The sequence below is a fragment of the Macaca thibetana genome, chromosome 20 (genome assembly GCF_024542745.1).
Source record: "Macaca thibetana thibetana isolate TM-01 chromosome 20, ASM2454274v1, whole genome shotgun sequence".
In the NCBI taxonomy this organism is placed as follows: Eukaryota; Metazoa; Chordata; class Mammalia; order Primates; family Cercopithecidae; genus Macaca; species Macaca thibetana.
In genome coordinates, this window is record NC_065597.1 from 53,158,473 (window position 1) to 53,173,322 (window position 14,850).

General features: G+C 43.7%; 2 protein-coding genes across 6 annotated transcripts in view; one reads left to right on the forward strand and one right to left on the reverse strand.

The window, feature by feature from the left end:
* Nucleotides 1–14,850, forward strand: part of NDUFAB1 (NADH:ubiquinone oxidoreductase subunit AB1) — a 1,133,838-nt gene that overhangs the window by 496,823 nt on the left and 622,165 nt on the right. The window lies entirely within an intron of this gene.
* PRKCB (protein kinase C beta) overlaps nt 1,488–14,850 on the reverse strand; it is a 382,510-nt gene continuing 369,147 nt past the window's right edge. Inside the window, exon 17 of one of the 2 annotated variants that reach the window (XM_050773830.1) lies at nt 1,488–2,135. In XM_050773830.1, the coding sequence (XP_050629787.1) occupies nt 1,983–2,135 (153 nt within the window). In that variant the 3' untranslated portion in view covers nt 1,488–1,982. Of the gene's footprint in view, nt 7,412–14,850 lie in introns of both variants that reach the window. The other variant, XM_050773829.1, reaches the window with a different exon arrangement.

The window sequence follows — 14,850 nt, forward strand, 5'->3', positions numbered from 1 at the left end:
CTCTTTCTCACTGGACATGATCCTAGGAGGATGAGAGGCCAGTATTTCTGCAGCCATGTTGTCCCTACAAGTGGGGAGTCCTGGACTATCTTATTGGTCTCTATAACACTAGTACCCAGAACTATGCTTGGCTCAGAGTTGGGGCTCAATATTTATTAAATGAAAGATGGGTTTATATCTGGCAGAGGGGGAAAGTTTGAGAAGCTGGCATGGAATGAGGAGGAATAAGAGGCAGCAATGGTAACCTCTTCTACATAATACTGTCTTAAATGGAATGCATGTTCAAACATCTGTAGAATCCCAGGTATTTTTGTTTTCTAAATGTGATGCCTAGAACACAGTTTCTTCCTGAAGTTTAAATGGGCTTCAGCCAACTTTAACTGGCAGAGTTTCTAAAATTCTGCAAAGATTAGTGCACTAGGTAAGATAAATGGATTCACTGTATCTTTCCAGTGCTCCATTTACTGAGGTTTTTTCAAGAAGGGAAGAGATGAATACACCTTGTAGAGAGTCATAATGTACGTAGCGTGAACAGGTTTGCTCTTTCCCGCTACCCACTAGCCTTAGCAGCTACAAAGGCATGTGCTACAGATTGGATTATTCTATCTTTTGAAAAGAAAACAGAAGCATGACTTTATTCAGAGAAGAAGGTATCAGGTTGACACCCAGTGATTTAGTACTGTGCCACTGTGCTGTGAGAGTGTGTGGCTCCTTATCATGCCAGCAGGGTTTAGAAGCAGTCTCCCTTATTTCTCCCTCTTCTCTTGGGCCTCCCTGCACAAGCTGTTAAAAAAAAAAACAAAAAAAAAACGGCTTATACCCCCCACCCTTTTTTGGCAGGTGCTAAGCTAAATTAGAAGAATGTAAGTAAAAGGTAAGTCATTTTACAAATAGCAACATCCTCATGGACAACAAACAAAGGGTTTTCTCTGTACTGACACCAGCCTCTTTCCTGACTTTTGTCATGGCTGGAATAAAATCTTATGTACTTTGTGCTAGATACATAAGCTTAATAAACACAAACCACATTGAGTGGATGGCTGTGCACATACCCTGATTAAGGGCACAAGAAAATATGCAGGTCCTCAAACCTGTGACTCACGAATGACAGAGGTCTCAACCTCAAGTAGCTACAGCAGCCAGGGAAATGGATGGAGGGTATAAGACAATAGGGGGTGGTGGAGACTGTGGCAAAATGAGAACATACACTGCTTTTAAAGGAGAGAGCATTTCTCAGTTCTGTAGAATTATTTCCATGTGGAAACATAGGCTTAGAGCTGCTAGTCTTTTGTTTCTTTTTTCAAGGGACTCTAAAAGTCCAGGAATTTATATAAAGTATCTTATTTTTTTCATGTTCACAACGGTTTTAATTAAATAAAATTCCATGTGAGTAAAATTAAGCTTATCTAATGGCTACAAACTGGATCTTCAGTTTGTAACCTCTGTAACATGATCCATTTAAGAAAAGACATATAAACAAGAGCTTACATATAGTAATTCAGTTTAATCATATCAATTCTTAAACAAAAAATTTCCTCCAAGAGACAATAGTTCACAGTAACTGCAAAGCTTACTCACAATTTTTAAAAATATTGGTCATGCTTAGCATTCAAAGAAGATATTATAGAATAACTGTAAAAACTTTTACCAGGAACATTAGCTTCTGACTTGAAAAATTACAAATACTGAAGCATTTTGGTATCAGACACAGTAGTTTTGACATTGTCTGTTCATTTGATGAGTTTCTGGAAGTTTGGAAAATTGTATCTCTATAATTGGATAATGCGCTTATTCTAAACTAAACATTTTCAAATGTAGAAAACAAACTAGCAAGCTACACATACAAAGAAAAGCCCTCTAAGACAAGCTTTCCACATGTTGAATGCCAGCATGTGCACCGTGAATCCTGGAAGACTAGAATTGATACGTACGCTTGGCCTGAAGTCTTACACCCCAGGCTCAATGATGGAGTTTGCATTCACCTACACATTAATGACAAACTCTGGGTTAGTGTAAGAGAAGCCAGCAAATTCATTTTGGTCCAAGTTCATGATGAAGAGTTTGTCAGTGGGGGTCAGTTCCACAGGCTGTCTGGTGAACTCTTTGTCGAAGTTGGAGGTGTCTCTCTTGTCTCTCTGCCAAATGGAAAGTAAACACATTAACACAGCATAAGAAGAAAGACACAGGACCAAGATACGCCAGTCATCGGGTGGCTGATGCCGTCTCATGAGCAGAGTCAGCAAGAGCCCTGTGCTGAAAATTTTTAGCAGCTGCACTCCATGTACTAGCTTTCATTTCACATTGTATGTTGGCTTGGGGATAGAAATGTGGTGGAAATTTTGTAAGAAAAGAAATGTCATTGAATTTCTGTAAGAATTGCCATAAAGTGGTGTGTGTGTGTGTGCGCGCATGTGTGTTCGTGTGTGCGTGTGGTGGTGTATTTTCTTTGGCTTTAGGATGAATTGAATTGGAAGCTACTTATTACCATGTTTAATGTTATAGAAATAACAATTAGGTAGAGCGTCCTGGAGAAAACCATTCAGTAGCAGCCCAGGTGGCTAGAAGACCTCTTTCTTAGAAAAGGTGAACTGCTGCCCATCTACTCTGCCCCCAAGAAGGCAGAATGACCATGTGGAGAAATCAGATCACTGCTTAATGAAAGGAATTGACGACTGTCAGCTTGAAAATCCACCCACAGACTAGAATTGGGTCTTTATCAGGCGGAAGTTCTCTCCAAAGACATTTTTAGCATGTATCTAGTCAACAAACTCTTGTTTGTTGAGAGAAAATCCAAAGCTTAAAGGAAGGTGTATAAGGGGAGCCTTAAAACAAAATAAAACAAAACAAAATAAACTCAAAGCAACTCGATTCTCCTAGTAAGTCTGACATTTCTTTTTTTGTTCAGTAGGGAGGTGGGGAAGAAATTAACTCCCATTTACTAGCAATTGTTTGGGGCAAGTCTCACCAGGGAACATCAGAATGTGGGCTAATAAAAGAATCTGTATGATGCTCCAACCTCCTCAGGGTCCTTGCAAGCCTCTTGTCTTTTTTCATCATCACCACACCCACCTAGGGCAGGTAGGGTTGGAGTCCTCACCTCCTATATATGACATATGAGAGAACCAAGGCACAAGCAGGCAGGGCGGCTTGCCCAAGATTTCAGCGGGTTCCTGATTTTTACCTGACAACATCGCTGCTACGTAGGCCTCATCTCAGTCCCTCGGACTGGAGGGACAGCCCAATGGCTGTTTTATTACAAAACAACCAGAGAAGAAGGCCTTGGATTCACTAGTGCCCTGCACATTCCCGGGCTGCAGCCAAAGTTGTGTCAGATTATAAAGGCCAGGGGGTCGGTAAGTATTGACTAACTCATGAGCATTTGAGCCATCAACACTCAGGCTTTAGGTTTAGCCCCCTAATGGGCACTAGCTGTTAAGGATCTCTCATTGCTGGGTTCACTCTCCTTTGCAAAACATGTTTTACAAGACTTGCTTCTTTGTGGCTGCTCCCCTGAGATAGGTAAAATGTCTCTGTGGAGTTCCCTCCTTATTCTTGCCGTGTCTGTGTGAGAGTCGGGGAGTGAGGTGGACACACAGGTCTCAGGAGTACATGTGGGTATGTGTGGCTAGAGTGGAGCAGGTTAAGATGCTGACAGAGCTGTTTGCTGGGGTCCATCTCTACCATGTCCCACCTGCCCTGTTTGTCTTGTCCTGTCTTCTGTTAGCCTGTGGGGTGCTACAGGAATTTCCATCCCCCAGGCGCTCGGTATGTTACTTCCGGTGTTCACAGCAAAGCTCGAATGTCTCCTCTTTAATATTGTCTGTGCATCTCTCTCCCAATCCCCACGAGTCACACTTTAGCATCCTTTAATTATCTTGATTGCACTTATTGCTTTCAGAAATTGTCTTGTTTATTTATTATTTCTCTCCAAGAAACAGTATTCTTGGAGAATTTCTTGGAGAGCAACAATAAACAGGGTCCTCATCAGGTTCTTCACTACTGTATTTCCAGTGCCAAGAATAGTGCCTGGCACACAGTAGGTTGTTTGTAATTATTTGTGGAATAAAGGAAGACTTGGGATATGCCTCTATCCTTTTTGCAACTTATAATTACCCCCGAGCCAGAAACTTTACTCTGAGGCAAAACAATGGAATGTATTCCCATTGATCCTAAAGGTCTTCCAAATGGGCCACTGTCCCTTTTGAACCCCTGTATAAACTGAACTGTGTTAGGGCCCTTAAAGGTCTGAGAACTCCAGGACAGTGTGTGAGCTAAAAGGCAGGTATATTTGGAGCTAGAAGACACAAACCTGCCTTTTTTTTAGATCTCCCCTGGTCTCATCAACGCTATTTCGCTTTCCCTGCCTGTGGGCATCTTAGCAAAGATTACCTTCTGACCAGCCCCACCTTGGAAAGCCCTGTCCCCTTTGTTGTGCTGGTGATGGCTAATGCTTCAGATAACCACAAGGTCCAGACAGGACTTGCCTTTATGGACTTTGCCCTGTGGGCAGATCCCCAGAGAAAATACTCCTGGATTTTACCACAGAAGTTGGGAGAGAATGAGCTTCTCTGTTGAGATCATTTCTTTGAGGCTGATAGCATCTGAAGCCACGTGAGAACAGTAACACTCATCCAAGGAGGGTTATTAATTCTACTGACCTCCCGTTAATCCCCCAAGAAGGCCCTTGTGGCTATGGCCCTGTCCTCTCTTTAAAAAGCTCTGTTTCTCAGTTTCTTCTGCACTGGAAATGTGGATAGAAAAGGAAGTGGTAGAAATTCTGACTTTCCATGGAAAGTTTCTCTAAAAGAGACTTTGACTTGAGTCTCTATTTCTGCAAACTATTAAACTTTTGAAAAATAATGGCAAGAATTTGGAAAATGTTGAGTGCATTATATAAACACACTATCTTCCTTCCTTCCTTCCTTCCTTCTTTCCTTCCTTCTTTTGTTCTTTTTCTTCTTTCTTTCTCTCTCTCTCTTTCTCTTTCCATCCATCCTACATTGTTTTCTAAAGTTGTCTCAGATCATGTGTCAATGGCCTAGTGTTTCTCCATGGTTTTCATCTTCCTGAGAGCATGTTCAAGCAAAATGAGATCATGAGCCAACCACCAGATGAGAGACCTCAAATCTTGCCTGTTGGTGGGCCTGGCTCAGAGATGCCTGTTGCTTTGCTATAGAGCAGAAAGTGCCCTGCACCGAGGATCAGGACACCCAGGTTTTTATCGCAGTTGACTGACTTTGGGCAAGTTCCTTCCTCTTTCCAGATGCCAGTTTCTCAATGATAAAGTGAGGGGGCTTTGCTCCGATTTTCCTCCTTCTCTAATTGCCTAAACTTGCCAGCTAGAACTTCAAGTTTGCTTCACCTTAGGTCCTGATTGCCACCATAGTGGGGACAGCAGGGACGGTCCCCAAGCCTGAAGCAAGAAGAGGACAGAGAAGGATGAACTGCAGGAGACTTTGCCTAAGCAGAAATCCAAACCCCATTTTTCCTTAAAGATGAGACATCTTACTTCAAGGACATTTGTCAAGTTGTTAAAATTTCCCTGATGGTCTCTCAGAAGCCCTGGAACTTCTGGAAATCACTTGAACTGTGATAAGAATTCTCTTTAGAGCTGCCTGAGAATAGCAGGACACGGCAGGCGAGGAGGAGGAGTCACCTGCTGTCTTAATCCGTTCAGACAGGAGTGAAATTTCTCCCACCCAAGGGTTTCCTTGGGCTTTAGGGAGCTTGCAAAGCTGTTTGCTAGAAAGAATATTTAGTCCAAGTTGGGAGGAGTGGTGATTTTGATAAGAAAATCAAGAGCCCCATTCATGTTCCCAGCTGGTCTCTAAACTTGACTTTGGGCTCCAATATCCTCGTTGGCTCTGGCCAGGTCTTCCCACCCCACTACAGGCCACCAGCAGCCCCTGAATGGGCCACAGCCCCTGCCTCTCCGAGTGGTTGAACACTGGGGCCAAGATTAAAGCTCCACAGTTAGTTCCTTTCTCCTGAGTTCCCTCCTCAGTTCCCACTTTGTAGTTTAGGTCCACGTTTTTCAAAAAGATCAGCTTTCCTTGAAATAGTATTTCTTCTTCTTTTCTTTTTTTTTTTTTTATTGTATCTCGATGCTAGAAGAAAAATGGCACATAACAGAGATCCAGATACAAATGAACATTTCCACAAACATCTTGCAAAACAACATCAAAGTGAGGAATACAACCATCTTTGTTTCAAGAAACGGTGTTCTTTTTCAGAGCACTTAATTAGCTTTCTAAAGCCAGTAACAAATCTAGACAAATCCCATTCCCACAGGCCTGAGTCTGCTAGGCTCCGCAGCCGTCTTCTCGGTTAAATCAAAGCAGGTCGTCAATGTGGTTAATAACATTTGAACACATATTTTAAAGCATGTGTAACAATGTGAGTCACTTTTTTTTCTTTTTTTTTTTTTTTGCATTTGAACATCAACAGAAACAAAACCCCAAAGCAAATAAAGTTTGAAATGCAATGTAAAACCAGGGCCCTTTGGGGGCCTTGCTAGAGTGACTGTGTTGTTTCAGGGAGTGGTGCCAAATGCCCTTTTCAAGTAGTTTGGGGATGAGAGTGATCAAAGACATAAAGTAGCAGAAACTACAACACTGAGGTAGCACCCAAGCTGGTTGCCCTTTGACCCCTTGAAGTGCTTTTAGACTGAGACTGTCTAAAAGCACATTCTTGGAATTTTAGAACTTTGATAACTTTAACTTTGAGTTTAAAAAAATAACAAGTAACATTTTATTTTGAGCATGTTCTTTTCAAGGTCTGGTGCCTCCAGAACAGGTGAAATAGAGGGATTCCTCTTAGGCAAAGCAACTATACACTTGGATACAAGCCAAGCTCCAGGCCCGGAAGTAGAAGAGTACTGCTAACATCCAATTATCCACAGATTGGATGGTTTGGGGTGAATATGGCAGTGCAGAAAAAGAGGGAAAGAAAGCAGGCATTTTCTCTCCCCATTGGGTCTACTTAGCTGACATGCTGCGGAAAACAAATTGTAAGAGGACTTTGATAATGTGTTAATTATGCAGCTGCATTTTCCATAGGCCATCTGCATAATCCCATCTCATAGAGATGCTCCAAACTACCTGAGGACATTTGGATTCTGAAACACTGTCACTCTAGTCTCATCAGAAAATCAAACATGGATGCAACTTGGCAATGAAAAACATAAAAATGTCACCACAATAGCCGTTGAGCTTGAATGACAGAAATGAAGGACGGAGATCTACACATCTACTTAGCTCTTGACTTCGGGTTTTAAAAATTCAGAGTTAACAAAGGAAAATCCTTCGAATTCTGATTGGTCAATATTCCTGATGACTTCCTGGTCGGGAGGTGTTAGGACTGGTGGATGGCGGGTGAAAAATCGGTCGAAGTTTTCAGCATTTCGCCCACACTATGAGAGGGGAAGAAAAGAACTTGTGGTGGGTGGGAAAAAAACAAAAACAAAAGCCAAAATAAAACAGAACCTAGCATAATTGGGTGTGCTTTTCTCCAATCCCTTCCCTTTCAGAAACTCAGAGAGGTTGTTTCAAATGATCAGAAATGAGAGCAACATAAAATGTAAAATTCTCATGACCTTTGGTGCATGACCTTGGGTTCCCGACCTTCAGTTTTTGTAGCTCATGAGCCGTTCCTGGTGTCCTTCTGGGCAGTCAGGAGATGGATGGCAAAGGCATGAGATGGTGGGGCCAGAGGCATGTGGCATGTCCCCCCAACCCACCCCGAGAAGTCAGCCAAGCTCATCTGTTGGAATACATGGGATCAAGGCACCTGAGATGTTTCAGGGGGTGCAAGATGCAAAGTAATGACCCATTTATACATCACCTGGGAGATCCCAGTATTTATAGCAGCAGACCCCTCAAAGTGCTGTCCTCCAGCTCTCAATCAGGAGCCGTGGATGTTTTCCAACTCAACAGAATACAATTTATAAACTCCAGCCAATGGAGGAAGATCCCAATGAAGATCTGGGTTTGATGCTTGCAACGCCTGGGTAACCACAAGGCTCCTGGTTAGCTGGAGCAGTCATTGACCATTAAGTGCAATGTGCCAGGAGGTAAATTCAGCCACTCCCTCTTCAATTAGGAAGGAGGAATGTGGGAGGAAATACAAACCATTGTTTGGTGAAGCAATCAGGTTCTAGAGAGAAAATAGTTGCCATTTCTCACCCATCCTGCTGGTCTTTCTATATTAAAAAGGCCCTTATCTGAGGCAGAGTTATAACACATATGTGCATATACATGTGTGTACATGTGTGCATGCATGCACGAGTGCTCACACCTGTACATGCTAATTCCCACCTAATGAGAAGGGGCAAACCACTAATTTGGGGTTCCTTGTTCTTTGCCAGCAAAACCCATTTGCACAAAAGCTCTATGCATTTCCAACACAGTATCTATAGGGGGTAACCACAACCTAATAGTATAATAGTAATAGTAGTAATAATAACCATGACTGTCGATATTTATGATGCATTTGCTATATGCCAGTGCAAAATGCTCTTTACTGGAAAGTTCTTTACTTGCATTACCTTATTTAATCTTCCCAATGGCCCTATGAAGTGGGTATTATCATCTCCATTTTATAGATGAGGGAACTGAGACCAGGGAGATTATGTAATTTGTTCAAGGTCGTACAGTGAACCAATAGCAGAGCAAGATGAATCAGGTCCATCTGACATCAGAGCCCAAGTTTCTGGCTCCATTTTACAAGCAGAGTGGCCATGCACGGTGGCTCACACCTGTAATCCCAGCACTTTGGGAGGACAAGGCGGGTGGATCACGAGGTCAGGAGATTGAGACCAGCCTGGCCAACATGGTGAAACCCCATCTCTACTAAAAATACAAAAATTAGCCAGGCATGGTGAAGGGTGCCTGTAGTCCCAGCTACTCAGGAGGCTGAAGCAGGAGAATCACTTGAACCGGGAGGCGGAGGTTGCAGTGGGCTGAGATCATGCCACTGTACTCCAGCCTGGGTGACAGAGCAAGACTCTCTCTCAAAATAAAAAATAAATAAATAAATAAATACAAGTATGGTGGCAGCCTGGTGGCTGATTGACTAATGGAGTTGGGAAGCGGCTGGCGGGAAGACAAGGATGGGGATGATGAAGTCTCTGGTTTGAATAACAGAGACTGTGGTTGTATGAACTGAGAGAAAGTGGGAAAACTGAGAAAGATGATTAATTCCATTTTGAACAATGACTTTGAGAGGCCAATGAGAGTCCCGGTGATGACCAGAAGTCAGAAGCACAGGTTCTGGGCTGGGCGTGGTGGTTCACACCTGTAATCCCAGCACTTTGGGAGGCCAAAGTGGGCAGATCACCTGAGACCAGCCTGACCAACGTGGCAAAACCCTGACTTTAAAAAATTAGCTGGGCGTGGTGGTGCATGCCTGTAGTCCCAGCTACTCAGGAAACTGAGGTGAGAGAATTGCTTGAGCCCGCGAGGTGGAGGTTGCAGTGAGCAGAGATTGCACCACTGCACTCCAGCCTGGGCGGTGATGGAGACCTTGACTCAAAAAAGGAAAAAAAAAAAAAAAAAAAAAAAAAAAAGCGCAGGAGGAGAGAGCTCTTGAAAAACCTTTTTTTTTTTTTTTCCCAGCACAGAATATGGGGAGTGGAAAGAGATAACAAAAGTAATAAAAACCAGAGAGCACTTTCAGTGAAACAGACATTTGCCAAGGGTTTTTGCATATATGACCTTTTTCATTCATGTAACAACTCTGTGAAATAGATGTTTTATTTCCATTTGCCCATGATAAAAATGCCCCTTAAAGTGTCTTAGGACAGCACGAGGAGAACCAGGAGAGAACATTATCAGCCAAGCTAAGGACTGAGAGGAATCCCAGGAGAAGGGCATTGGTATAACTAAAATATCTTTAAGAGGTCAAATAGGAGAGTTGCTGAAAAAGGATCATTGCAGTTGGCAACTGGGGCGATACTGATGAGAGGTGGAGGGCTGCCACTGAACTTCAGTTGCTGGAAGAGTGAAGGTACATTGAAAAAGTCAAGAGGTGCACGCTCTTCTTCAAAGCCTTCTTGTTGAGGGAAGCAGAAGTATTTGCTGTGCATGCAAGGGACTGAGGTCTCCAAGAGCCTCTGCCTCCTGCTCACTTCTTATCTGAGTAAAAGTGAGTCTGGGGCTGGGCGTGGTGGCTCATGCCTGTAATCCCTGAACTTTGGGAGGCCAAAGCAGGTGGATCACCTGAGGTCAGGAGTTTGAGACCAGCCTGGCCAACATGGTGAAACCCTGTCTCTACTAAAAATACAAAAACAGCCAGGTGTGGTGTCAGGCACCTGTAATCCCAGCTACTCGGAAGGATGAAGCAGGAGAATCACTTGAACCCGGGAGATGGGGGTTGCAGTGAGCTGAGATGGCACCATTGCACTCCAGCCTGGGCAACAAAAGGGAAACTCTGTCTCAAAGAAAGAAAAAAAAGTGAGTCTGTAGACTGAATTCAAACCTCAGCACTATGCTGCCTACTATCTGTGCAATTCTGGGCAAATTCCTTAAAGTCTCAGTTTCCTCTTTTGTAAAAGGGGAGCAATTTTAATTCCTATCACATTGGGGTTGTGATATGAGGATAAAATGAGAGAATGCAAGCAACAGGTACTGCGTATGTGATCAACGCATCATGGCTCCAAGTATTATTTAGTTTCCATTTTCTACTCCAAATCCCTACAGACAGATAGCATATGTTTCCTATAATAGGGCATTTTCATGGTGTTTAAGTTTTAAATACTAAGGAAACAGTCTTGAATTTTTAAAAGACTCCTGTCAGACTTAAGGAAACCTATTTGTCATTCCAAACTAAATTGCTTCTGCTGCTTTTGTTATCTTGGCTTCAGGTCTCAGAAAATGAGAACTCTCTGACACAGTAGCAAGACCTGGGGTCTGTTCTGCTGGCCAGTGGAGGGAAACTCCCACAGAAGGATGACCCCTCAGGGTAAACTCAGAGTGGTTAGGCTTGTTGTCCAGATTCATTCGTTTGTTTATTCATTTTCTCATTCAGACGGATGTATTGAGTACTCACTATGTGCCAGGCTCTGTGCTAGTAGAAAATGATACAAAATCCATGCTTCATGGAACTTACATTTTACTGGGGAAGAGAAGCAACAAACAAACGAGACCGTAACTATAAATGTGTATATTTTAGTGCCAGAGAGAGATAAGTGATGTTAAGAAAAATAAAGCCAAGGCAAGGCAGGTTGACTCACACCTGTAATCCCAGCACTTTGGGAGGCCGAGGCTGGTGGATCACTTGAGCTTAGGAGTTTATGGCCAGCCTGGGCAACATGGTGAAACCCCGTCTCTACCAAACATACAAATATTAGCTGGGTGTGGTGGTGTACACCTGTGGTCCCGGCTACTCAGGTGGGCTGCGGTGCGGGGATCACTCGAGCCCAGGAGGCAGAGGTTGCAGTGAGCAGAGATCAAGCCACTGCACTACAAACTGGGTGACAGAGTGAGACTCTGTCCCAAAAAAAAAAAAAAAAAAAAAAAAAAAAAAAAAAAAAGTAAAGAAAAAAAAAGAAAGGCCAGGGGATGGAGTAAGAGTGATGCCATTTTCAGCTTGGAGGAAATGACCTTTGAGCAAGACCTTAGTGGAGTGAGAGAGGGTGCCCTTTGGATGTCAGGAGGAAAGGCATTCTAGGCAGAGGGAGCTGCAAGTGCAAAGGGCCCGACAGAGCTCACCTGGCATAGTCACCAAGCAGCAATGAGGTCAGTATGGCCAGAGCAGAGTGACCAAGGGGCCACAGAGTGGACCACGAGCCAGAGCAGCGTCCTTGATGTCCTTGATGGACAGTGGATTTTCATCTCAGCTCAATGGGAAACTGCTGGAGAATGTAGAGCCCTGAATGATATGATGACGTATATTTTGTTTTGATAGTATTTCATTGTTTTAGAGACATGGTCTTGCTCTGTTGCCCACGCTTGAGTCAGAGGCATGATCACAGCTCACTGCAGCCTCAAACTCCCGGGCTCAAGCGATCCTCCCACTTTCACCTCATGAGTAGCTAGGACTACAGATGTACATCACCACGCAGGACTATTTTTTTTTTTTTTTTTTTTTTTTTTGTAGACACGGGGGTGTCGGGGGGTCTCGCTCTGTTGCCCAGGCTGGTCTCGAACTCCTATCCTCAAGTGATCCTCCCACCTCAGCCTCCCAAAGTGCTGGAATTCCAGGTGTGTGCCACCAAGCCTGGCCCTGACTTACATTTAAACAGGATCACTGGTGTGGTATACAAGGATAGATTAAATGAGCTGGGGACAATAATGGAAACAGTGCAACCAGTGAGGAAGTGGTTACGATAATCCAGGTAAGAATGACGGGGGCTTGAAGGAAGGTGATTGGTAGGGGGATGGAAAGATGCATTCAGATGTGGGGTATGTTCTGAATTCAGAGTTGACAAGATTTGCTGATGGATGGGGTGTCGGGTATGAGAGGAAGAGAGGCATTGTTGGTGACACTGACATTTTTGGCCTGAGCTATTTAGTGAGAGAGGAACATGAGGAGTAGAGCCTACTTGAGGGGGGAGATTTAGTACTTGCTTTCCTTTATGATAAGTTCAAAATTCCAGCAGACAAGTCAAGGAGTCCCCTCAGCTGTGGGGATTGCAGAGGTTCGGGGAGCTAGACTGGTGGCCATGGCATCAGGGAGAGACTGCCGCAGTCATCCACAGGAGAGGAATGGTGGCTAGGACTGTAGAAAAGGGAGGTGGAGCAGACAATAAAGAGGTGCTGGTGGCAGGGACTGCTGGTATGGCATCCTGGTGTGGCTATAAGGCAGACCTGTGCGTGTTTTTCTTGGCCTGGGTGTTGGAACCCAAGCCAGCCGGTGTAGGAAGCACATTAGCTGAGACACGGAGCATCTTCAGGGACCATTTTTCTTTAAAAACCATCCATTTCCCATCCACGCCAGAAGGCTGTTGCTTCGCCTGGGCCTCCCCAGAGGCTGTGATGGGAGACAGTGAAACAGCTTCTGGCAGCTCCACAATCTCCCTCTCCCTCTCCCCCTCCCTCCTGTCTCAGAGAACAATGAAATCTTTAAGTGAGATAGCACAGAGGAGACGCAAGAACGGGGGTTAACCAAGGGGGTGCGACACAGAGGGAGCATGATTTCCCTGCTAATCAGCGGCTTACCGGGCTGGCAGATCACAGCCTCCCTGTTAAGTGTTTCTGTGTTTTTCAAATGGAGCTGTCACTGACCATTAGCTTCAAGAGCGCTCCCTAAATGGAGACGTCAGCCCTTGGGAGACACAGCCCAGATCAGCTTCCTGCCTGCTGTGTCCTTGAAGTATGGGCAGCTCGGTGGCTGGGATCTAATTAAAAACGCACCATGGATTGCACCTGCCTCTCTAGCTTGTCTTGGGTGAACACTTCAGCCTCACTCAGCTTACAAGAAAAAAAAAAGAAAAGAAAATCCGACCCCCTTGTCATCAGGGTACATCAATGGGGCTCCTGGAACAGGAATGGGGGCCAGAAACCAACAAGTGGTTTTTTAAACCACAAGCACCTTTTTCAGGATTAAGGAGAGGAGTAAGAAGGTTGATTTGTTGAATTACGCTCCTGAATTTAAGAATCTAGACAGTTTGAAAAGCTTATCTGTGACCTGTTACACTTAAGCTCTTTTTCTTTTTCTCTTCTCTTTTAATTTGTTTCATTGAGTTAATAACAGAGTCTTGCTGTTGAATGTGGAGTTGGCTTGGTCACCACTGCCACAGGGATCTCTTTTTTGTTTTGTTTTGTTTTGTTTTTTGAGACAAGGTCTTGCTCTCTTGCCCAGATTGGGGTGCAGTGGCATGATCATAGCTCACTGCCACCTTGAATTCCTGGGCTCAAGGGATCCTCTTGCCTTGGCCTTGTGAGTAGCTTGGGACCACAGCTGCGCACCACCATGCCCAGCTAAAGGGATCTTTTAAAGATGCTGACTGGGTTATGCCATTTCCCTGCTCTTATCGGCAATAGCTCCCCATTGCCCAAAGCCCACACTCCTTAGCATGGCTTAAGGGGCCATTTAGGACCTGTTCCTGGACACTTGGTCAACAGCTCCTTCCCTGCCCATGTCCCCAACGCCCTGAGACACCTCCAGCCATACTGAAATATTTCCAGTTCCTGGAACACTCATGAACTCTTGGAGGTGACTCCAAGCCCTTGCACAGGCTGTCTCCTCTGCCAGGAGCACTTGCTCCCACTCCTTCCCCATCCATCCAGCTATCTCCTGTGCATCATTTCTGTCTCCAGAGCAGTGCCACTTCCTCCACAAGTTTTTTCCTGACCTCTCCTCTATACTCCTGGGTTTATCCCATCAAGATATAGGGCGTTCATCAAAGAATTGTTAGAGAAAACAAATGGGAATCTACTATGGACCAATAGGGAAAACAGTTAAATAAATAATGATACATCTATTTGATGTATTACCATGCAAAACACTCTTAAAAATTAAAAGAAGATGTAGAAGAATATGAAATGACATAGTTATATAATTACTAACAGTGTGTACAATATCTTTCCATTCTATAAATTATATACACAAATGTATATGTAATATCTGTACACATTTTATACACAGGCTTATGGAGATTAGAAGAATTACAGATGGTTTTCATCTTTTTCCTTTTCCCCTTTATGCTTGATTATATTTTTAAAAATTTACATAACAATCAGGTATTATTATTATTTTGTAATAAGAAAAGAGGCTGTGAAAGCTATTTTAAATGAGAGAGCAATTATCATGGAAGAAATTGAAAAATAGAAATAAAGAGAATGGGAGTATTTGGGTAAACTGTTAAGGTTAGCCTGACGCTACTTTAACATGCTTCATCTTAGTAAAACA